The sequence below is a fragment of the Triplophysa dalaica genome, chromosome 5 (assembly GCF_015846415.1).
Source record: "Triplophysa dalaica isolate WHDGS20190420 chromosome 5, ASM1584641v1, whole genome shotgun sequence".
Classification (NCBI taxonomy): domain Eukaryota; kingdom Metazoa; phylum Chordata; class Actinopteri; order Cypriniformes; family Nemacheilidae; genus Triplophysa; species Triplophysa dalaica.
The window spans coordinates 25663602-25685625 of NC_079546.1; the positions used below are offsets into that span (position 1 = coordinate 25663602).

A 22024-nucleotide genomic window follows, 5' to 3' on the forward strand; every position below is an offset into this window, starting at 1 on the left:
TCAACACCTGATCCATCAGTTCTGACTTCTGTCTCTTTTCTACTCTTTCAATCAAAAAAACAATCTTATCTTTGTGTTAGGCTATGAGCAGTGCCGGCCCTACCTAATAAGCGATATAGGCAGTTGCATGGGGCCTCCATGTGTCATTGTCAATCATCATGTGCGTTAGCTTTAAACTGTGCAAAGATTAAAAATTTAAGGCGGCAATATCTGTCTGGTGCAGAGAAGAGGAAGAAGAGGAAAGAAGAAGAAGAAGAGGAAAGAAGAGTAGAAAATAAAGGATCAAGAAAAGGGTAAGCGTTCAATCCCTGGGACCGAACCCATGATCTCAGTGTTGCAAGAACCATGCTCAAACCACTGAGCTACAGGAAAGCTGTAAAGGGATAATAATGTGTTGTTAATTTGACATTGTCAGATATGATTCAGTTTAGGGCCCCCAAAATGCTAGGGCCGTCCCTGGCTATGAGACCAGTTTTACTGCACATATGCTCTTTGTCCTGATGTTGTTTCAATTGCTTCTGTTGTTTACCTCATTGTAAAAGTGTCTGCTAAATGATTAAATGTAAGCACATTTTTATAAAAAGCAATTTACACTACTGGTCAAAAATTTTCAAACACTTAATCCCTCATTTATTCATATTTTTTCCACATTTAGAAAAAGGCAACTGTGGACTGAAGATGTTGTGACTGAAAAAATCTAAACAATCAAATAAAAAATGTTATGTATCTGCTATAAACCTGTTATATACATCTTCAATGTAGTCATTGTTTGCCTGATATTTGCAGAAATTAATTTTATCATCAACTGCTTGACGTTTCACCTAGAAGATTCTTTCAAACACCACTAAACAAGTTCTCATGTGAGCTCTTATTGGTTGCTCTTTTGCATTATTTAGTCAAAGTCATCCATTTCAAAAACGTTTATATATATATATATATACACAGATATATTAGTTGATAATGAAGATATTTAATTTAGCACATTTCCTGTCGTTGTATAATTTCAGACATTTAAACACCTTCAGATTAAATCATTTTTAAGACCACGAGAAACATTTCATTCAAGTGTTCAAACACGTTTGACTGGTAGTGTATAGTGACTGAATAAAGCAGTTAAATTAATAAAAGATTAATCTTTAAAACAAGTCAGTTTATGTACATATGCCAAAGACATCCAGGACAGATTCACAGTTTTCTTCTTTTTTTGTTACAGACAGACTAAAAAAAACAATAAAAAGAACTTGTTTTCAATATGTCTGCAAAACAAAAAAAAACAATTTACAGAAGATAAAACACTAAATAAAAGTAATAATAATAACTGCTTTAACGTTTCAATCATTCAGAACCCAAGACTGACTGCAGCAAACTTGGTTGTCTGTAAGAAAAAATAATTCAATGTCAATACTGGACAAAAAGATTTAGTTTTATTATATTTAATCCATATTTATTGTCCGTTTTTACGTTTCGTCAGTCTGAATATAAAACATTTACACATCAGTAACACAAACAGCGTTGTGTCATTCACACAAATACCTCGAGAGGTTTCAATCTGATCAAAACAACTTCTGTATGAAACACTTTACAAGTCCCTGAATGACATTAACTTAACTCAAATCATTTATTACTTGTATGTTAAATAAACAGAAAACATGTTTAATGTTTCATCAATGTTTACACAAACAAATCACATGAAATTCACGCGCAGCTTTTCTCTAGAGATCGATGCTGGTCGTGTTTTTAATGTAACAGTGAAATAATAAACCCTTTACTGTCGTGTAGTTTAGTCTCTGAATAAAGCTCTGGATCTCTGCTCTGTGTTCACGCTGTTTTCACTCCGTCAAATGATTTTAAAACTCTGATATTAACACGAAATGTCGCAGGAGAAAACACAAGAGTTTGCGGCTCACAGAGGCACTGACAGGTCGAGCTGAGTCTATATGGTTCTCATGTAGTGTTTAAGAGCGCAGCGCCGCATTATTGATCAACTGTAGTGTGACAGTACAGATCTGAACAGAGAAATGGCAGAAACCGCTCCAGCTCCAGCAGCCCCGCCGGCGAAAGCGCCCAAGAAGAAATCTGCAGCCAAACCCAAGACAGCGGGTCCAGGCGCGAGTGATCTCATCGTTAAAGCCGTGACGGCCTCCAAGGAGAGAAACGGTGTGTCTCTGGCCGCCCTGAAGAAAGCTCTCACCGCCGGCGGATACGATGTGGAGAAGAACAACTCCCGCGTCAAGCTCGCCATCAAGAGCCTCGTGACTAAAGGCACGCTGGTCCAGACCAAAGGAACCGGTGCTTCAGGATCTTTCAAACTCAACAAAAAACAAGTCGAGACTAAGAAGCCAGCGAAGAAAGCCGCTCCTAAAGCAAAGAAGCCCGCAGTGAAGAAGCCCGCTGCTGCTGCCAAGAAGCCGAAGACCGCAGCGGCAAAGAAGACCGCCGCAAAGAAGTCTCCCAAGAAGGTCAAGAAACCTGCCGCCACCGCCGCTAAAAAGGCAACGAAGAGCCCCAAGAAGGCGAAGAAGCCAGCGGCCCCCAAGAAGGCAGCCAAGAGTCCAAAGAAAGCAGCTAAAAGCCCCAAGAAGGTCAAGGCTGCAAAACCCAAGACGACAAAGCCCAAAGCAGCGAAGCCTAAAAGGGCCGCCCCGAAAAAGAAGTAGTTTACTTCTCCAGACTTTCTATTACAAAAGGCTCTTTTAAGAGCCACCACCAGCCCACTAAAGAGTTGTGTTTCAGTGATGTGTTGATATTATGGTTGTGTTCTCACATTTAAATCTATTCCTTTGGCAGACGCTTTTATCCAAAGCTACTTACAGTGCATTATCCTTTACATTTATACATAGATATCTGGGCTCGAACCCACAACCTTGCTCTTCTAAGCTACAGGAAAACTCTTTATATATGAATATGCTGAGAAATCTGGTTCAAATTAAGTGCACAAGATATGATCGTCAGAGCATTTAATTCATAATCGGCGCAACATCTGAAGTTATGTTGTCAGTATAAATGTTTTCTTTTGTTCATACTGTTGTTTCCTATTGACGTCTCTGAAAAGACCGCAGATATAAGATTTAATGTAGTGAAAGATCACGTGATCAAAAACTGAAACAAAACAGGCAGACGGGAAGAAATGGGCGGGCTTTGGTTTTTGGAGGGAAGTTCAGTGATTGGTTTGAACTTTTCACAGACTCCAACCAATAAGCGAACGATAGGCACGTATAAATGCTGAAAACCTAAAACTATGTCTCACATTTCCTTCGTCTTTCTATAATCTTGAGGATTTTATTTTTAAGCAACAATGAGTGGAAGAGGTAAAACCGGCTGTAAATCAAGAGCGAAAGCTAAGACTCGGTCATCCAGAGCGGGTCTTCAGTTTCCCGTCGGCCGTGTTCACAGGCTACTTCGCAAAGGTAACTACGCACAACGCGTCGGTGCCGGAGCTCCAGTTTATCTCGCCGCTGTCCTCGAGTATCTCACCGCTGAGATCCTGGAGTTGGCTGGAAACGCCGCTCGGGACAACAAGAAGAGTCGGATCATTCCCCGCCATCTACAGCTGGCCGTGCGTAACGACGAGGAGTTGAACAGACTTCTGGGCGGCGTGACCATCGCTCAGGGCGGTGTGTTACCCAACATCCAGGCGGTCTTACTGCCCAAGAAGACCGACAAACCCGCTAAGACCAAGTAAACGGGGGACAGTTCGTTTCAAACCAAAGGCTCTTTTAAGAGCCACCCACATTATCACTGAGAGAGCGACGAGGTTTCTGATTTAATCCATCGAGTTTGTATATTAATACATTATCATAGACCTGATATAAATGATGTCGCATTTTAAACAGACCCCTGCCCCAAATATTGTACCAGATATACTTATGTTTACTCGTACGGTAGCTAACAAGATGTCTTTGACGTTTTATCAGAGTAAAATAATAATTGTTCAGCGTCTTGTTTTAACGGGTTTAAATTAAGAAAGGATTATTTTTATTTGATTTGTAGTTAAAGTCATTTCTATGTGAACTTTGTTCAATAGCAACGTGCAAACGTTTGATCAGAGGAATAATACACGATTATAAAATAAAAAAGCGTCAGCTAAATGACTAAATGTAAATAAAGAGTATATGATGATGATGATGATCTTGTCTTGCGTACGTAAAGCGTGATCTGAACAAAGGAAACTCAATGTCCCGCCAATTTCATTTGAACGTTATCCCGCGGCCATTGGCTCATTGTCTCGAGCGGACGTCACAGATCAGCCAATCGAGTGTCTCCGTGTCATTGACGCGCTGCGTGTTCTAGCCTTTAAAACCAGGCACATCGCAATTGCAGACATATTCTGTACTGAACGCAGAAGAGAGCAAGTACCGCAGCAATGGCAAGAACCAAGCAGACCGCTCGTAAGTCCACCGGTGGCAAAGCCCCGAGGAAGCAGCTCGCCACCAAAGCCGCCCGTAAGAGCGCTCCCGCCACCGGCGGCGTGAAGAAGCCTCATCGTTACAGGCCCGGCACCGTGGCTCTGAGAGAGATCCGCCGCTACCAGAAGTCCACCGAGCTGCTCATCCGCAAACTGCCTTTCCAGCGCCTGGTGAGAGAGATCGCTCAGGACTTCAAGACGGATCTGCGCTTCCAGAGCTCCGCCGTCATGGCTCTGCAGGAGTCCAGCGAGGCTTATCTGGTCGGTCTGTTCGAGGACACAAACCTGTGCGCCATCCACGCTAAGAGGGTCACCATCATGCCCAAAGACATTCAGCTGGCCCGCCGCATCCGCGGAGAGCGCGCTTAAGTCCCGCTTTAATAACAACTCAACGGCTCTTTTAAGAGCCACCACATCAACTGAACGACACGATTTCCACCGTTTTTTACAAACATAAATAGTAACGCAAGTTGTCAATGATGAATATTATTTTAGAAAACGTGATTGCTCAATATTAAGAATGATTATTATCTTATCAGTGTCTCTTTAAGCAGCAGATATACCCCGTGTGTTTGTTCATCTATTAGTCTGCGCTAAATCATTCCTCTTAAGAGCGTCGGATCACATGTCAATAACACTTTCCTTCCTCAAACACTTTTAATACTCATTTGGATATAGTAGATAAAAAGCGAAGCTAAATTTGGCTAGTGGTCATCTATCATTTCAATCTAATATATTATTACAATATAAAGGGATATCTTAACATGTGTTTTGTGAGAACAAAGTCATTTAAACGGGTAAGAAATATAAGGCAGAATATATGATGAAAGATTTTATTGGGTGAACTATCACTTAAAGTTTATTGTTTTTTTTTTTTTAAATCTTAAACTTCGTGTTTCCTGTAAGTTACACCGTTAAGAGATTTACTGAGAGCTTTGTGAGGGCAGAGGCGTTAAGACAAACGTGTAAATGACGTGGCTGGTCCCGCCCTCTTGCCCCTGTTTCTATTAGGTCCTATAAGCACAGGTTTAAGTCCTCCGCTCACGGTTTCGATTCCTTGTTACACTGTACTCACTGAAGTAAGACTCATGTCTGGAAGAGGAAAAGGCGGAAAGGGACTCGGTAAAGGAGGCGCGAAGCGTCATCGCAAAGTGTTGCGTGATAACATCCAGGGCATCACCAAGCCTGCCATCCGTCGTCTTGCTCGCCGCGGTGGTGTTAAGCGTATTTCCGGTCTCATCTACGAGGAGACTCGCGGTGTGTTGAAGGTGTTTCTGGAGAATGTTATCCGTGACGCCGTCACCTACACCGAGCACGCCAAGAGAAAGACCGTCACCGCCATGGACGTCGTGTACGCGCTGAAACGACAGGGACGCACTCTGTACGGCTTCGGAGGTTAAACGCGTTTATTCTGAAGTAAAACATTGAACACAACGGCTCTTTTAAGAGCCACCCACTGTCTCACTCGAGGAGATGAATTTTTATAAAATAAATCAAGATTGACGAGAACTCAAACTTTTAGAACTTGTGTTGCACACTTCTTTCGCTCGAATAAGAAACACAATCATCATGACGTAACTATAAACGTCAGCACGTGCAATGTATCGTGAATAACGTGTAATAGGGTTAAATGCTTTCTGGACGAAATCTTTGACGGACTGTGATGACACGATGACGTACTTTCACTTTAAAACAAGACTTATGAAACCCAACTGCTCTTCTAAAAGCCACTTTATCACTCGAGGAGTTTATAACTTCAGAAGTTATATCATAACAAACGAAATGTTATGAATGTCACGTTTTATTATCCCAGATGCGTTTTGGAGAACCTCAACTGATGAGATTAATCTGTTGTGTTACACACTTCTGGTGCTCGAAAAAGAATCACAATCATCATCATCTAACTATATAAACATTAGCTGACCAAAGTTTCTCAATAACTCATAAAAGAATGAAATACTTTCTGTATGAACTCTTTAAGTGACTTTTATGACACGATGAAGTACATAATGTAGAGTTAATTCAGATATAAAGGTTATTTTTTATCAAATTCGAAAAAGAGCGGGAAGAGCAAACAAAGGAAACTGAATCGCTTGTGGGAGGGTCACCTTCAAACACGAGACTGTGGGCGGGAAACACTTTCATTGGCTCTCTATCCGACCCGTCGAACTATGATCTGACCAATAAACACATTTTATGGGTTCGGCCGACGAAGACACGCAATCAGACAACAGGCTCCGTTACGCTAAACATTTGCATGCGGGAGTGAATAAATACCCCTGTGCAGTTAGTGTCATTTATTATTAGTCTTGACTTCATACGAGCACTATCATGCCTGAACCAGCCAAACCCGCGCCCAAGAAGGGCTCTAAGAAGGCCGTCACCAAGACCGCCGTCAAGGGAGGAAAGAAGCGCAGAAAGTCCAGGAAGGAGAGTTACGCCATCTACGTGTACAAAGTGCTCAAGCAGGTCCACCCCGACACCGGCATCTCTTCCAAGGCGATGGGCATCATGAACTCTTTCGTCAACGACATCTTCGAGCGCATCGCCGGTGAGTCGTCTCGTCTCGCGCACTACAACAAGCGCTCCACCATCACGTCGAGAGAGATCCAGACCGCCGTGCGTCTGCTGCTGCCCGGTGAACTCGCCAAACACGCCGTGTCCGAGGGCACCAAAGCCGTCACCAAGTACACCAGCTCCAAGTAAAGCGCCGCTTTCATCCGCCGCACACAAAGGCTCTTTTAAGAGCCACACACTTATTCCTTTAAAGAGATTCTCATGTTTGTAAGCATTTACTGTGTATGTGTATTATCATTTAGATTATGACGCGACATACGGCGTTTGAAAATTTGACCAACTGTTTTATCATAAAGAACATGCTTTAAAGTAAATGTAAAGGTCTGACTTTGGTTATTGTTGCGCGATTATCGCAGAATGTGGCGGTATTGTACCGGATATAAACTATCAGAGTTCGGTCTTCAGCTGCTTTAAGGCTGAAATACACTACAAGACTTTTGCTCAGTTTTCAGTCTGGACTTGTTACAGAAAGTCTGTGTCAGTCTGTAGATTTGATCAGTTTGTGTGTTTTTATCTGAAACTTTAATAAAGTCTGAAAGTGTTTGATGTCTAGTTGAGATTCTTGTAGTGTTTTACACACATAGAGGTGTTTTATCATCACACATTCATGTCATCTATAGTATTTATGATCAAGATCTCTCTTCACTGCTCTTGTGTTTGATCTTCATACAAAACTAAACAGTCGTGTGCAGAACTGACTCTTATTCTATAGATATGTGAAGTGTAAATGTGACACAGTGAGATGAAAGTGAAAGTGACCTGTTTGTCAGTTATGGTGCTTTTAACCCATCCAGTGAGCAGTGAACACACGCACAGCAAGTGGTGAACAAACATACACCCTGAGCAGTGGGCAGATATCACTGCAGCGCCCGGGGAGCAAGTAGGGGTTAGGTGCCTTGCTCAAGGACACCTCAATCGTAACCTGCCTGACCTGAGGATGGAACCGGCGACCTTCTGGTCACGAGTCCAGCCCTCTAACCATTAGGCCACGACTTTGGCAAATGTGTTCCTTTGAGCACTATTGCAGGCCATTTATCAATTAAGTAACACATTAAAGATTTTAACTGAGAAGACATCATTTTAATATAAATAAATGTTAATACATGCCATCAAATACATAAGTGTTTGAACAAACACTGGTCTAGCACATAGTGGAAACCTGCAAACACCATATTTGTACTTTACAATAAAATGTAAAAAAATTATATCACTTTAAAAACTTTATTTTTGATGCAAAACATTTAACTAAAATGTAACATGTAAAATACAATATCCCACCAACAATATAACACTTACAATTGAATGTGACAAAACTGTAATAACTGCAATACAATATAACAAATTAATATTTTTTTTGTATTGCTTTTCATGCTATACCAGTCATTTAAAGGTATGGTTCAGGCAAAAATGAAAATTCCGTCATCATTCACTCAAGCTGATCCAGACCTGTATACATGCGCTACTCAAAGGAAGATATTTGGAAGAATGTTGGTATCCAATCAGTTCTCGACCACCATTGACTATCATAGCAGGAAAAAAATACTATCACAGTGAATGCTAGGCGAGATCTGTTTGGTTAAAGACATTCTTCCAAATATCTTTGAGTACAGCAGAACAAATAAATGTATACAGGTCTGGAAGTACATGAGGAGGAGTGAATGATAACATCATTTTTATTTTTGCCTGAACTATACCATTAACACTACAATTTTAAGATGAACAATCAAAGCATAAAGTATTCCTGATAAAAACTAATGTGATGTTTAACGCAAAAACATCCAAAAAAACATTGTAACAATTCTACTATTAATTAAGTACACATATCTGGCTCCCACATACAAAACATCATCAACCATATGAAGGTCAAGTGCGTGGTATTCCAGTTTATCTCCTGGCATCATACAAAACCAGTCCTTGTCATATGAAACATGAAATGCATGAAAATGAGAATCAAACAAATGTGGAAGTGACAGTTTTCCACACAGTACCCACAATGTGTCGATGTTGAAGACATACTTAACCTGACAGAATGATTGAACTTCCTCTGTATGCACAACATCAACAACAAAAACATCTTTGTTGCATACTTTACATTGTTAAGACAAGCCTCTTTGACACAATGAATTGTTTTACCTGCAAAATCTAAGACTTGACATTTTTTGTTACTTTTCAATGTATTTTGAAGCTCTTTGGGTAAAGATGTGAAAGGCGTGCTCAAATTTGTTCCAGTAACTTCTTCATAATCACACAGCATGCTTCTGGATGAAAACTCCCATCACTGTTTGAATTGGTGTCTTTTGCTTGAAGAAGCAGTGATGTTCATGAAGATTTTACAGGTGCTTGAAACATTCTTAAAATACAAATGCTTGCTTTCAAAACGCTTACACAACAGAGGGCGCAGCGGACCGTGAGATGAAATAAGTCTGCGTAATGTATTAGATAATGACACTCTGGTGTGATGACATCAAATACATCTTTTAACTCTTGCAAGAACTCGTTCACTTTCAGGTCAAGAATCAAAAGGCTTTCTCTTTTTATTGTAAGTGCCATAACAATATCTGTAATTTCTCGACATAGAAGGTAGACATTCCAATACTTTGAACAGGGTGGTATGCGTTGTGCGATCAAAAAGGGTAAAATCTTAAACAGGCACCATTTCTGTGAGGCTGACCCTGAGAGATTTGAATTATGTAAAAAATTCTCTGAAAGCTGGAATGGTTTGTTTGCTCTATCATTTTGACCTTAGGAAAATTGACTCATTTCAGCATTTACTTCCTGTATAGTCATATGCTTATCACGGTGTGCCTTACACAAAACAAGTTTGACTACTAATGGTATTACACCTTCTAACAAGTCGTGCATCAAGTCAGGAGGCACTCCTTCCGTCACATCAAAGTGACTGATCTTTCTAGGGCAATGAGAGATGACGTTAAAGGGTTGCTATGCAGTTTCTATATTGTTCTAGGTGATTTCGAGGCCGTTGATAAAGTATTTTGTTGGTAATAAGAGTGTTGCTATGCAGTTTGTGTGGCGTTCTGGGTGGTTGCCAGGCCGTTGCTAAGGCAGGTGGTTGGTTTTGACCTATAGGGCCAGTTGTGGCCTAGTGGTTAAAGAGACAGACTCATAACAAAAAAGTTATGTCTACCCACTGCTCTGTGTGTCTGTTTTCACGATTCAGTGTGTGTGTTCACAACTTACACGATGGGTTAAATGCAGAGGTCACATTTCGATTATGGTTGACCATAACTGACAAATAGGTCACTTTTCATACACCATATCAGGACTGTTTGATGAGATATTTTTCAACAAAAGTCCCCTCGATGTCCTATAAAGAATGTTTTTTCTCTATAGTCAGATAAAAAATAAAAATAAACTACCGGTTTCTTGAAAATGATTTCATCTCAGAATCATAGTACAGCATCTCAGATTGGCATTCAAACAATATCAGGATACGTTTTTTAAATAACCCCCCCCAAAATTTCCTATATACAGTATGCTGTTTTTAGAATTCACGTACACAATCTCTTCTTGTCGCTCATTAAAACATTCAGACATTGTAATGACAATTTTATTGGTTTCAAAGACATTCAAAAGAGTATAGCTTGCAATTCCAGTTGTGTTCTCTTGCTCGTTTCAATTCTTTTTTAAATCCCAGACACTGTTCATGGAACCACCCATTGGATCTAGAGTGGACAATTTCAATGAAATTATAAATATCTTCAAATTACAAGTTAACTTACTTAATCTCATTAATTTATCATTCATATTCAGCCTTTACTTAACCAGCACAGACTAAAATATGAGACCAGAATGTGAAATGACACTGAAATTTGAAAGGAAACAAAAAACTCACCCAATGTGTAGTGGGAGGCCCAGATCCAATTGGTTTTGCCATTGAACACATGGCACAGTTATTGGCCTCATCAAACACTAAAAAATATGTGAACAATTAACCGATTTAGCTTAACATATTTTAATTTGGTGCAGCAAATATGGCATTCAAATTTATAAATATTTTAAATTATATATAGCATTCATGTATTTGTTATTTATGTATATTTATATTACTAGATGCACAATTTCAATTTGACCATACAAATTAAACACCAAATGTTATTGATTCACCCTAATTGTCTTTGAAAACTAACTACTTAAGACATGTTTTGTCTTTGTTTAGACCATTGCATTATTTTAATAGCAAATGTTCTTAAAATATCTGTTTAAATAAGGTAAATAAGGTTTAAAATGACAAAGTAAGTCAATTGGATTGTTGGAAGCATTATTTAAGATTTAGAACTGATTTTCACATACATAATTGGTCCATAATATTCAATATACAAATGTATTGCCTCAAAGTATCAATCCTATTGTGAGTGTACTTATTGGCGATAAATGTGGGATGGCCATGCATGCGAAACATGCATCAAGTGTCAAAAATCAGACAACAGCCACCTGACCACAGGTCTATTACATCTTTAATGATACTACCTAAAGCAATTTGCAAACCTTTCTTTGAAAAACTCGTTTCGAGTCTTCATACTCTTTAAGCTGAGCAGTGTGAATATGTTGGTATCGAGCTACAAAGTCGTCTAGTCGGGTGAGTCTGTCAGAGGGGAAACGGATATGTTTCAAATCCCACTGGCTGTTCTCCATAATGCCCTGTGTCTTGTTGTCTACAGTTACGTTCTGAGGGAGAAATACAGAACCATGAATAACACAAATAAGAAGTTGAAAGCAATTATATCAATATGAAATACTTCACCTATATTAGATATTTTACTTACTTCTCTTTGAAGGTTTCTCAGCAAATCATAATGTTTTGTGAACTTCACATATGCTTGACCTTTGCCATGGCGTCCAAGATCACCTTAATATCAAAATAATGTTATGCGTTATGTGCATAGCAACTTTTTTAAAGGCTCTGTATGTAAGTAACAGAGGCCACTTTTGGAGTAGTTGGAAAATGCAAGCTCCAACTACGCTAGCTACGGTTGCCGTCAAATGACAAAAGGGTTCCATAAATGACAACGGACATTATCGGTGGTGTTGATCAGTGCAATCTACGTCTCACAGGCGAACAAGAGACTGAAGTTACGGACACAGGACAGAGATGATGTCGTCTGAGACAGCAGAGAGTAACCTTTGCAAGTCAAGTGACCAGGCTTATTTACAAAGAAAAATAAATAAATAAAAGTTACTTAATTTATCATTTACTGTTATCGTTATAGTGAATATTATTGTTACTTGTTTAACATTGTGTCTGTGATTTATTCGCTTATTTCGCATAGCTTTTTTTGGCATGGTAACTTGGTTCGTAACTTACAGCCTATTGACACAGCTTGCTAATGCTAAATGTGTGTAATCTATCCGCGAAAGTCTTAGCAGACGTTTTTCTCATCATCACAGAGTCAATCAGAGGACTTAACACAGGTAGTAAGAGGGAGAGGAAGAGATTGGAGAGTTAGGGGTGTTGGAGATGCAGGCAGGGCGAGGAGGGGCAGAGGAGCTAACGTTACCCGGCAGGACCTCACAAGAGAGAGTGTGGAAGCTAAGCAGTATTATAATATAACTTACACCCGATTTATGTAAATTATGATTGTAAACATGATTTCTAACTTGATTTGCACATGGCCATGCAACAAGGAATTATAGTACAATTACAAAGTGCTTAACATTTACAAGGAAAAACGCGACTTCTCTTGATGATCAGCTCATCTATTAGCTAAAGCTATCAAACAAACGCTTCACTTATATAGCGGAAACTAGACAAACTTACCGGTCCAGCAGAAAGCTGGCAGCTTCGGCGTCGCTTAGCAAACCTTTTCCTGCTTCAGTGCCTTCCGTTTGGGAAAAACCACGACGATGTTTATTCGGGTTTTCTGCCGTTTTTTGTGTCGATTTCGCCTTGCTGCACAGATTGACGCTCTATCGGCTCGTGTGCAGAGTATGTGTGGTCCGCCATTAGCGCACATACTTCTTACCGCAACAAAGAACAGTTTCTATTTCTAATAAAACACGACAACTAAATTGTGTTATGGTCTTTCTCTTCTTCTGCGAATCCTTCTATGTAGTGGCGTGGAAAGCTGCCTCAAAACACAGCCGAAGAAGAACTAGTCTGTTAGTATGTAATAAATTACATGTAAGGGTGTGCCCGCGGTGTATATACATAAAATGGCGCATTATAAGGTAATGTAAACATTTCGGTTAATTTTGTCAGGTATTTCTTCACCACTCACAACATAGTTTTGTATTATATATTACATTTTGGTGAATAAATCCTTCAAATTCCTACACAGTGTACCTTTAAAGAAGAGTACGATGCGTAATTAAATATGACTTACCTAGCATTATTCCATTCCACAGTAGAGCATAGGGAAGATACAACCAGATACAACCAGGATGGACATTTAGCTTTAAGTCCTCTGTGTTACCTTTGCACTTCTAGTGACAAAGTTCAAATCCACTTAAATCCACTTCTATTCAAGTTTTCTAGATCCACGACTGCAGGTTCTTGAAGTGTTTCTCAACTACTGTAGCACGTTGTACCATTCCGTCCAGTTCTGCCACAGTACTTGCAGTTATGAGGAGACCAAAAGTGTGATGGCCAGATGGTAGTGGTTCTGTGCACTGGGGAATGGAAAAAGTGAATTTGGTTGTTATGTTTAGATGTGTAAATTCATCATAAGTGCATTAAAATACATTACATTATTGGACTGTAATCATAACCACTGTGACCTTTATCCAACACTTGCAGATTTCATGTAAATGCTTTTAGGTAGTTCGGATAAGCGGTAGAAAATGGAATGGAATGGAATGTTAAATATATTCCCTGCATTAGCACTATTGACCCATCACAGATAATCATCATCAATTGTGACCGCATGGCTTTCCGCCCGAAACACTTTGCAACATCAGTTTGAAATGCCTCAAGGAAGTAGGTTACTGATGCTGTTGTGTGATCACAGGTGACATATGTTGCAATGGGAAAAGCGGAAGAGGGGAGTAGTTTTTATTGGGATTCCTGACCACCAGCTCAAACACGTAGATAGGAGGCGAACCTTTCTGTTTTTTTAGAATGCTGCCTGTGGCATCAAGATAAACCATGTATTCTCGACATCGCTCTTGATAAATCTCTACACTCCTTCTGGACTAGAGTAAAACACCTTTGGGGTGCAGTATTACCTTCTGTAGCACCTCGTCTGGAGTGTTCTTCTTTTTGTCCAGCATTATTTGTAGGCTGACAATGTCATTACTGTGCTGACGACTTTTTTCCTGCACTTTCCAGGATATATTTTTCAGCACATTGGGACTAGAAGCGGGCACGGTGGCTTAGTGGTTAGCACGTTCGCCTCACACCTCCAGGGTTGGGGGTTCGGTTCCCGCTTCCGACATGTGTGTGTGGAGTTTGCATGTTCTCCCCGTGCCTCGGGGGTTTCCTCCGGGTACTCCGGTTTCCTCCCCTGGTCCAAAGACATGCATGGTAGGTTGATTGGCATCTCTGGAAAAATTGTCCGTAGGGTGTGAGTGTGTGAGTGTGTGAGTGAGTGAATGAGTGAGTGTGTGTGCCCTGTGATGGGTTGGCACTCCATCCAGGGTGTATCCTGCCTTGATGCCCGATGACTCCTGATATAGGCGCAGGCTCCCCGTGACCCGAGGTTGTTCGGATAAGCAGTAGAAAATGGATGGATGGATGGATGGATGGGACTAGAAGCCTCATCTCTACAGCCTAAGGTCTATACATCTTCATCCATATTCCAAAGTTTTTCCAGATACATTGTTCGGGGACATTGCTTTTGTAGGTCTTTGCCAATTTGTTCTTTGTCTTGTGCTCGGATGCATCTTTTTTTTTAATTCCATGCGGTTATGAATGCTCTCCCCGCCCTGAAACTCCACTGTTGCCTTTAGGTCCACACATCTTCAGTTACAGTCAGAGTGACTGGGCAATCATCAAACTGGCAATAACCAAGGCACCAGAATTCAGGGCTTGCTTGTGTTGATCCCAAAGCCTTCAGTCTGTGCCTTTTAAATGCAATAGAAAAGTAGGGATTTACCGTTCTCAATCCTTATGAAATTATGTTTGTCCGCTGCAATCCTCTGAATCCTCTATTTCCTCTAGGTTTTAATTTTTTTTCCCACTCACTACGATCAATGAAGAAGTAGACTGGTTTCTCTGGTACTTTTATTCTGACAAATCCATCCTCGTCCAATGCGTCTTTCAGATACCTCTGAAGAAAATGTAATCAGTGATAAATTTCCATTTCACTTGTTACGTTAAACTTAACAAGTTTGGTTTTGTGTGGTTTTTTATATTGTATGTGCATGTATGTGTATATTTCTTTTTAACGGAAGTACATAAAATTGTTAACAACTATGTAGGAGGAATCTGGAAACGTACTTGTTCAGGAGAGCTTTGCAGAGGTTGCTCTTCCACACTTTCTTCCTCGCTGGTCGGAAAAGGAGATGGTACACTTTCTGTTTGGACCAATGAAAGAAAGACCAGCAATACCTAGCTTGAAATGTTACCAACCCAAACATAAAAAGGCAATATAAAATGATATTGTGACTGATATGTTTATGTTGTTTTGATGTGAGATGGCAAAATTTTTCATATAGCAAAAGTTACATATGGTCCACTTGGTTTGTATTACACAACATGCCAACCTGCTCTGGATACTGTTGCCTAGGTTCAGCAGAGGATTTGACAGATTTGGACACTTTCTGTTTACAGAAAACAAATAGAAATTTGTTAGGAAAATATTAATAAAATAGCAATACTAATTGCATTAAAATCTAAGATCAAACATTGAATCAAACTTGCTCACCTTATTGAAAGCATCTTGTAGTCTAAAGTGGTTTATTATACGATTGAGTATCCCAAAAGAAGTACCCACTTGACCCCAGAAGCCTTCTTTGTTTGACTGAATATCATCAAATTTGACCCCTCCTTTTTTAAGGGTCTGGTGCCTTCTCCACAATTTCATCAATTCAAAATTTGTTTGGTTTTGTTCTATAAAAAAAAAATCATGAAAAACAATTGAGTTACCATTTTCGTATTACAAATGAGTAAAAGACAATTGAGGGATAAACTATTGATTTACTCACCCCAAATAGCCAGAAAGAGTGTGTTCTGTACAAAATCATAAATGTGAAGATATTACAAAAAGAAAAAAATTCATCACTTTCATCAAACTCAAGACTCAATCCTGTATCACTCACTACCAATCAACACCTTACCAATCACCTTCCAACATGGAACATAAAAGATCGCAACTTACCCCTTTCTACGTCCGCAGTCGAAGCAACAGAGATTCGCACGCTCGGTCAGCTGTGATTTAGGATGTTACAGATGATTTATTATCTACACAGCTATTGCTAATTCATGCTAGGCCGATCTGCTGCGATTCTTTCAGGTCATACAGCCACTTGCTTTCCACAGACGTTTGGGATTTAGTTAATTATGGTTGTTCAAAACCCGTTAAGTGTCGGTCCATATTTTGAGCAACACAAAAAAATTTACTATGCAAACTTAAACAGCTGTAACTATTGAATGCTTTGGAGGAGGGACATATGGTTGGTCTCTTTTGAAAAAAGACACTTGGAGGATTTGGAGTGTTAATTTGTCGAACACTGCTTATATCTGTAATCTAGACTCTTAGACCTTTCAGACGGTATATAGTTTGTCACGATTTGATTAGAATTAACATGGACAATATTGAAGGAAACACAGGCGTCCCGTATTCGGGACGGCGACACTCGTCGCTCAAACATCACAAAGTCCACGGCAGTCTTTTCATCAACAACCGTGTTGGAAGCTCTCAAAAGGCATCTCTGGATGTATACTGTGGTATACTCTGCACTTAGCTGTGGTGTTTAATTATGACGGCGGATTTATAGCAAGATAAGGGGAAACATCATTTACTTCAGTGGCCACAGGGCCTATTTTCGCCATTAAATCTCGTTCATAAATTACAGCTGGTTCAAAACTCTCCCGCACGAATCATCTGCCGGACTTCTAGAGCTGAGCATATTACTCCCACATTACAACACTTGCACTGGCTTCCGGTGAAAAGTCGAATTAAATTTAAAATTCTCCTGTCTACAAAGCGTTAAACGGAGGTGCTGAAGATGGCGCCGAGTGTAGTCATGTTTTGAATGGCGCTGTTTGAATTTGTGCAAACTTTTAACTTTTGGAAACTCGAATTACAACTGTGAATAACAAAAAGTGTTGCGATATATGTTTTAACGAACGCTAACTACGTTTTATACACTCAAATCCCTTATACGTCGAGATTATAATGGTAAAAAGTCTCCACGTGGACGCAAATAAAGTTTACATTGGTAATGGAGGCAGCTTGTGGAAATTCGGGCGACAACTTTCAGTGCTACACTTCAATGGATACAGATATGGAAAGGATAAAAATATTCCATGACGATATCAAACAAGATGACAATGTACAAGAGGTTCATTCTCTTTCAGACACACTAATCAACAGTCCGGCCAAGAAAACGGTAAGAATCGAAAGACCGGAGGCGGTTTCCAAAAGCACAACACAACAATCACAACAATCACTTCTAGAAAAGGTAACAAAAATGGAGGACACACTGAAAGATTTCAAAGAGCAACTAGGTGGCATGGGCAACCAATTGGATGCTACAGAGGAAAAGTTAGAAACCGTCACTGCAGAAAACAAAATATTGTCATATCAAAGGCGCTGGAATCTAAAAATATCTGGAATTCCAGAAAAAGAGGATGAAAATGTAAAAAGGACTGTGATAGATATCTTATCTCGAGTATCTCCAACTATAAAGGATTCTTTACAGTCATCGGAGAACGTAGCTCACCGCTTGGGGCCCAGACCGAAAAAAGGAGCCGTTTCAACGCAACCACGAAGAATCATCGTGCAGTTTTTAGCGCGCACAACAAGGGATCGTGTGTGGTTCGATGCTAAAATTCAGAGGTTCTGAAACTTAAGAAAATTAAAATCTCCGAAGATCTAACACAGTATGTGAAAGATGCGAGAGCGAAACTATGGCCTCTGGTGGAAGAAGCAAGACGCCAAAAGAAGAAAGCCGGATTCAAAGGTCCTTTTGCAGTTATAGAAGGGAAAATGATTACTGTGGAGGACTTGTGATAAGGTGATTGTAGTGGAGTATACGGGGCGAGACTGTGGTTCGAGACCGGTGAGTAATTGTGAATAAGCGCCAGCTGTTCGCACACCGGGCTTGAATCACGTAGGAGATTGGGAGCATATAAAAGGAAGGAGCGACCGGAACGTCGATGAGAGAGGACTGGGCCCGAACTTGTGTTACGTTTGTATTTGTATTTGTAATTGTGTTGTGTTTTGTTCGCCGGCGGGCGGCCGTGAGGGGCCGACCGGCTGTTATATTACTTTATTAAATGTTTGAAAATGTCTTCCGGTTCCCGACTCCTTCCTTCCCTTTTACGTAGATTTGTTACAGTGATATATACACAGTCTTGTTGGATAAATACGTATTATTCTCAGGATTGAATATCATCAGGAGGAAGATGAATGTACATGATAAGTCAGGCTGCAATGGACGATATTCACTGTGGAGGATAAAGAAAGTAAAGAGGGAATGGAATTGAAGGTTGGTTATTAATAGTTAATGCACATTAGATAGGTAATGTAAGAGTTCCGTACAAATTATGGTTTGGACTTGATTATGTTGAAAAGTAAATTTGCTAATCTGTTTAGTTATCAGTTAGATTAATGTTTTCATTGTCTTGTTTTTCTGTTAATGTACGAGGAATTCAAGATGTTACTAAGAGAAAACCTTTATTTTTATTATGTCATTCCTTAAATAAGGACATTTATATTTTACAAGAAACACATTCAAACAAAACCGATGAACGTTTTGGCAGAATCAGTGGGGGGGGGGGTTTATTTTAGTCATTGTACTAATAAATCCGGTGGTGTAGCTATTTTGTATAAAAGGAATTTCAAAAGGAAAATTCCCATTTTTCCTCCGGGGGAAGATGGATTACAATTGTAATAGAGACTGAATGTTTTTTTTTATAATAGCAAATGTTTATGGTTTTAATAATTCTGATGCAAATAATGTCTCGCTACAAGAACTTTCTTGTAAGATATTGAAGTTGAAAGATATATACCCTTCGGCTAACTTGATTACTGGCGGTGATTTCAATGACGCCCCTAACAATAATACTGATAGATTTCCATCAAGGACTACTGGCCATATCATCAACCCCATTATAAATTATTTTTGTGATAATCTCTCACTAATGGATCCTTTTTGATTTATTTTCCCTGCTACTAAAGATTACATAACATGGTTTAAAAGTGATATGTCTAGTAAATCCAGAAAAGACCTTTGGTTAGTTTCAGCTTGTCATTCTCAATTTATAAGTACTTGTGAAATTTATCCTACCCCTTTAACAGACCATTCTGGTATCTCTTTGTTACTTTCTAACGATAAAAAGACAAAAAGGGTAAACTCTGGCTATTGAAAACTGAGCTGTTCCTTTCTAGAACATAATTTATTTATCAAGGTGATAAAAGATATCATAGAGAAATACAAAGATATGAAAGATATATCTGTAAACAGGTTCAATATAGAGGTTGGAAGAGCCCGCTGCCCAGCCGCCAGAGCCCAACCCCCTTATGAGCTCCCGGACTAAGCCCAAATATTTTTGGGGGGTTAGCCATATGACCTCCCAGAACGGCCAGCGCCCTCCAGGCCTCCAGTACGGCGGGCGCCCTCCATGCCTCCAGAACGGCCGGCTCCCTCCAGGCCTCCCGAACGGCCAGCACCCTCCTGGCCTCCCGAACGGTGACAATACCTAAAGTGTCCTTGCAGCAATCTAACGATTGTGAAAGCCCCCTAGAATTAGAAGAGTTAGATAATATTTTGTCCGAGACTCCCTTAAATAAAAGTCTTGGGCCTGATGGACTACCATTTGAATTTTACAAAATGTTTTGGAAGGATATTAGAGAAATGTTACTATCAGTTTTCGAAGAATGCCTAAATTCTTGTGAATAAGTGGAGTCCATAAAAACAAGGTCTCATAATTCTATTGCCTAAACCAAATAAAGATGGTCATCACATTGAAAACTGGCATCCTATAACTTTGTTAAATTCAGATTATAAATTGCTAACATCTATATTTGCAAATCGATTAAAACCATGCCTTGAAGGAATTATCTCTACTACCCAATCTGGATTTATGAAGGGAAAACACATAGCAAATAACATACGACTTGTGTTAGACATATTGGATTATTCCGGTCTCATTGACAAAGAGGCCCTTATTTTTTTCATAGACTTTTATAAGGCCTTCGATGCGATAGAACATGATTTCATAAACATTGCTGTAGATAAATTTGGTTTTGGACTCGAATTTAAAAAGATGGTAAAAACTGTATACAAAGATATCAATAGTAGTGTATCATTAGCGGAAGGTACATCTAAACGTTTCACTCTTAGCAGAGGTATTCGACAGGGTTGCCCTATTTCACCTTTTTTATTTTGGATTGCAGATATTTGTTATAATTAAATCTTTATATGGTCAACTGTATCAATGCTGAAGGCATAAAAAAAGGTGACAATTCCATTTTAATTTCTCAGCTTGCAGATGACACTTGTATTTTTCTTAAGGATGAAAGACAGGTGTTTAAAATTCTGGAAGGTTTAGAGATCTTTTCAAAAGCTTCTGGTCTCATTATTAACACAGACAAAAGTGAAATATTATTTATTCATGAATCCAACAAAACCAATTAAAACGGAATTAAGGTCAAACAATCTGTAAAATATCCCAGAATTGCAATTAATAAATCTGCAAAGGACAGAATGAACCACAATTTTACTTTTAAGTTAAAAAAGCAGGGACTACATTCAATGGATGGCTTCAAAGGGACTTAACTATACAAGGAAGGACTTTGTTTGCAAAGGCTGACGGAATTTCCGGATTGGTTTACCCAGCCTCATCTTTGTACGTGGACTCAAAAGCAATATCTTCAATCGACTCGTTTCTATTCAAATTTATTTGGAAAAAGAAAACTGAGTACATCAAAAGAAAGACAATTATCAGGAGTTATGCTGAAGGAGGATTATAAACTATTGATTTCACAACGATCAACCAGGTCTTCAAAATTAACTGGATTAAATATTGTATTCTAGGGTGAAATGCTCTTTTGTTCTTTATACTGGTTCTTGGTCTGCTCCTTGTTTCTTTAAACTGATTCTTGGTCTGTTCCTTGTTTCTTTATACTGGTTCTTGGTCTGTTCCTTGGTTCTTTATACTGGTTCTTGGTCTGTTCCTTGCTTCTTTGTTTTTTAATACTGGTTCTTGGTCTGTTCCTTGGTTCTTGGTCTGTTGTTTGATAGATGTGGGGGGCAAAAGTTTTTGTTGACCTGTAATTTTGCATGTTGTAAATTAACAGTCAAGTTAGAAAATTTTCACAAGAAGGCGTCGGAGTAATGCAAATTGGCCTTCAAGTACAACTTTTCACGCCATAAATGCATTCTGTTGAATAATCAATATGTGTTATATAAAAATAGGACCATCTGTAACAAAAACTTTTTTGAAAAGAATGTTATTTTCATGTCCCAATTTATAGAACAAAATGGAAACCGAATGAGCTTCGAAAAATTCATTTAATATAACCAAGTCAATATCACAAGAATGGAATATCGAAGGGTAATCAAGGGGATATCTCCTAAACTTTTACACCTCATCAAATCATCATTTCAATATTCAAGGGATGAAATGCCTCGTCTAATGATAGGTGGAGTAGACTTACTTGGTAAAAATTGTAATAACTGGCATATTAGAAAAACAATAAATAGTAGTATAAATAGTAGTATAAATAGTCAGTATAAATAGTAGTGCCCCGAGAACTACAACGTTTTGGAAACAGATGTATCCTTCATTCATTTCGTACAATATTTGGTCTACAAACAATAATTTTATGATTCCAAACAAAGCTAACGAAATTCATATTAAAATTCTCCATAAAATTTATCCCTGCAAGTTATTTTTGTCCAAGTTCATGGATATTC

At 39.2% G+C, this 22024-nt stretch overlaps 5 protein-coding genes across 5 annotated transcripts; all 5 read left to right on the forward strand.

Annotated features, from left to right (window-relative positions):
• The first annotated feature begins 1962 nt into the window (after positions 1-1962).
• Positions 1963-2865, forward strand: LOC130420723 (histone H1-like). The gene has a single exon (XM_056748236.1). It carries the CDS (start codon positions 2019-2021, stop codon positions 2655-2657), a length of 639 nt encoding a protein of 212 aa, XP_056604214.1. The 5' UTR covers positions 1963-2018; the 3' UTR covers positions 2658-2865.
• Positions 2866-3295: 430 nt separating this feature from the next.
• Positions 3296-3682, forward strand: LOC130420767 (histone H2A-like). The gene has a single exon (XM_056748280.1). It carries the CDS (start codon positions 3296-3298, stop codon positions 3680-3682), a length of 387 nt encoding a protein of 128 aa, XP_056604258.1.
• A 549-nt stretch (positions 3683-4231) lies between these two features.
• Positions 4232-4850, forward strand: LOC130420730 (histone H3-like). The gene has a single exon (XM_056748244.1). It carries the CDS (start codon positions 4364-4366, stop codon positions 4772-4774), a length of 411 nt encoding a protein of 136 aa, XP_056604222.1. The 5' UTR covers positions 4232-4363; the 3' UTR covers positions 4775-4850.
• A 635-nt stretch (positions 4851-5485) lies between these two features.
• On the forward strand, positions 5486-6482 carry LOC130420798 (histone H4). The gene has a single exon (XM_056748312.1). It carries the CDS (start codon positions 5494-5496, stop codon positions 5803-5805), a length of 312 nt encoding a protein of 103 aa, XP_056604290.1. The 5' UTR covers positions 5486-5493; the 3' UTR covers positions 5806-6482.
• Positions 6483-6655: 173 nt separating this feature from the next.
• Positions 6656-7534, forward strand: LOC130420775 (histone H2B-like). The gene has a single exon (XM_056748288.1). It carries the CDS (start codon positions 6737-6739, stop codon positions 7109-7111), a length of 375 nt encoding a protein of 124 aa, XP_056604266.1. The 5' UTR covers positions 6656-6736; the 3' UTR covers positions 7112-7534.
• Positions 7535-22024: the final 14490 nt, after the last annotated feature.

Excerpts from the sequence above, each read along its gene's own strand:
- LOC130420723 (XM_056748236.1), top strand. The coding sequence starts at position 2,019 with ATGGCAGAAACCGCTCCAGCTCCAGCAGCCCCGCCGGCGAAAGCGCCC.
- LOC130420767 (XM_056748280.1), top strand. The coding sequence starts at position 3,296 with ATGAGTGGAAGAGGTAAAACCGGCTGTAAATCAAGAGCGAAAGCTAAG.
- LOC130420730 (XM_056748244.1), top strand. The coding sequence starts at position 4,364 with ATGGCAAGAACCAAGCAGACCGCTCGTAAGTCCACCGGTGGCAAAGCC.
- LOC130420798 (XM_056748312.1), top strand. The coding sequence starts at position 5,494 with ATGTCTGGAAGAGGAAAAGGCGGAAAGGGACTCGGTAAAGGAGGCGCG.
- LOC130420775 (XM_056748288.1), top strand. The coding sequence starts at position 6,737 with ATGCCTGAACCAGCCAAACCCGCGCCCAAGAAGGGCTCTAAGAAGGCC.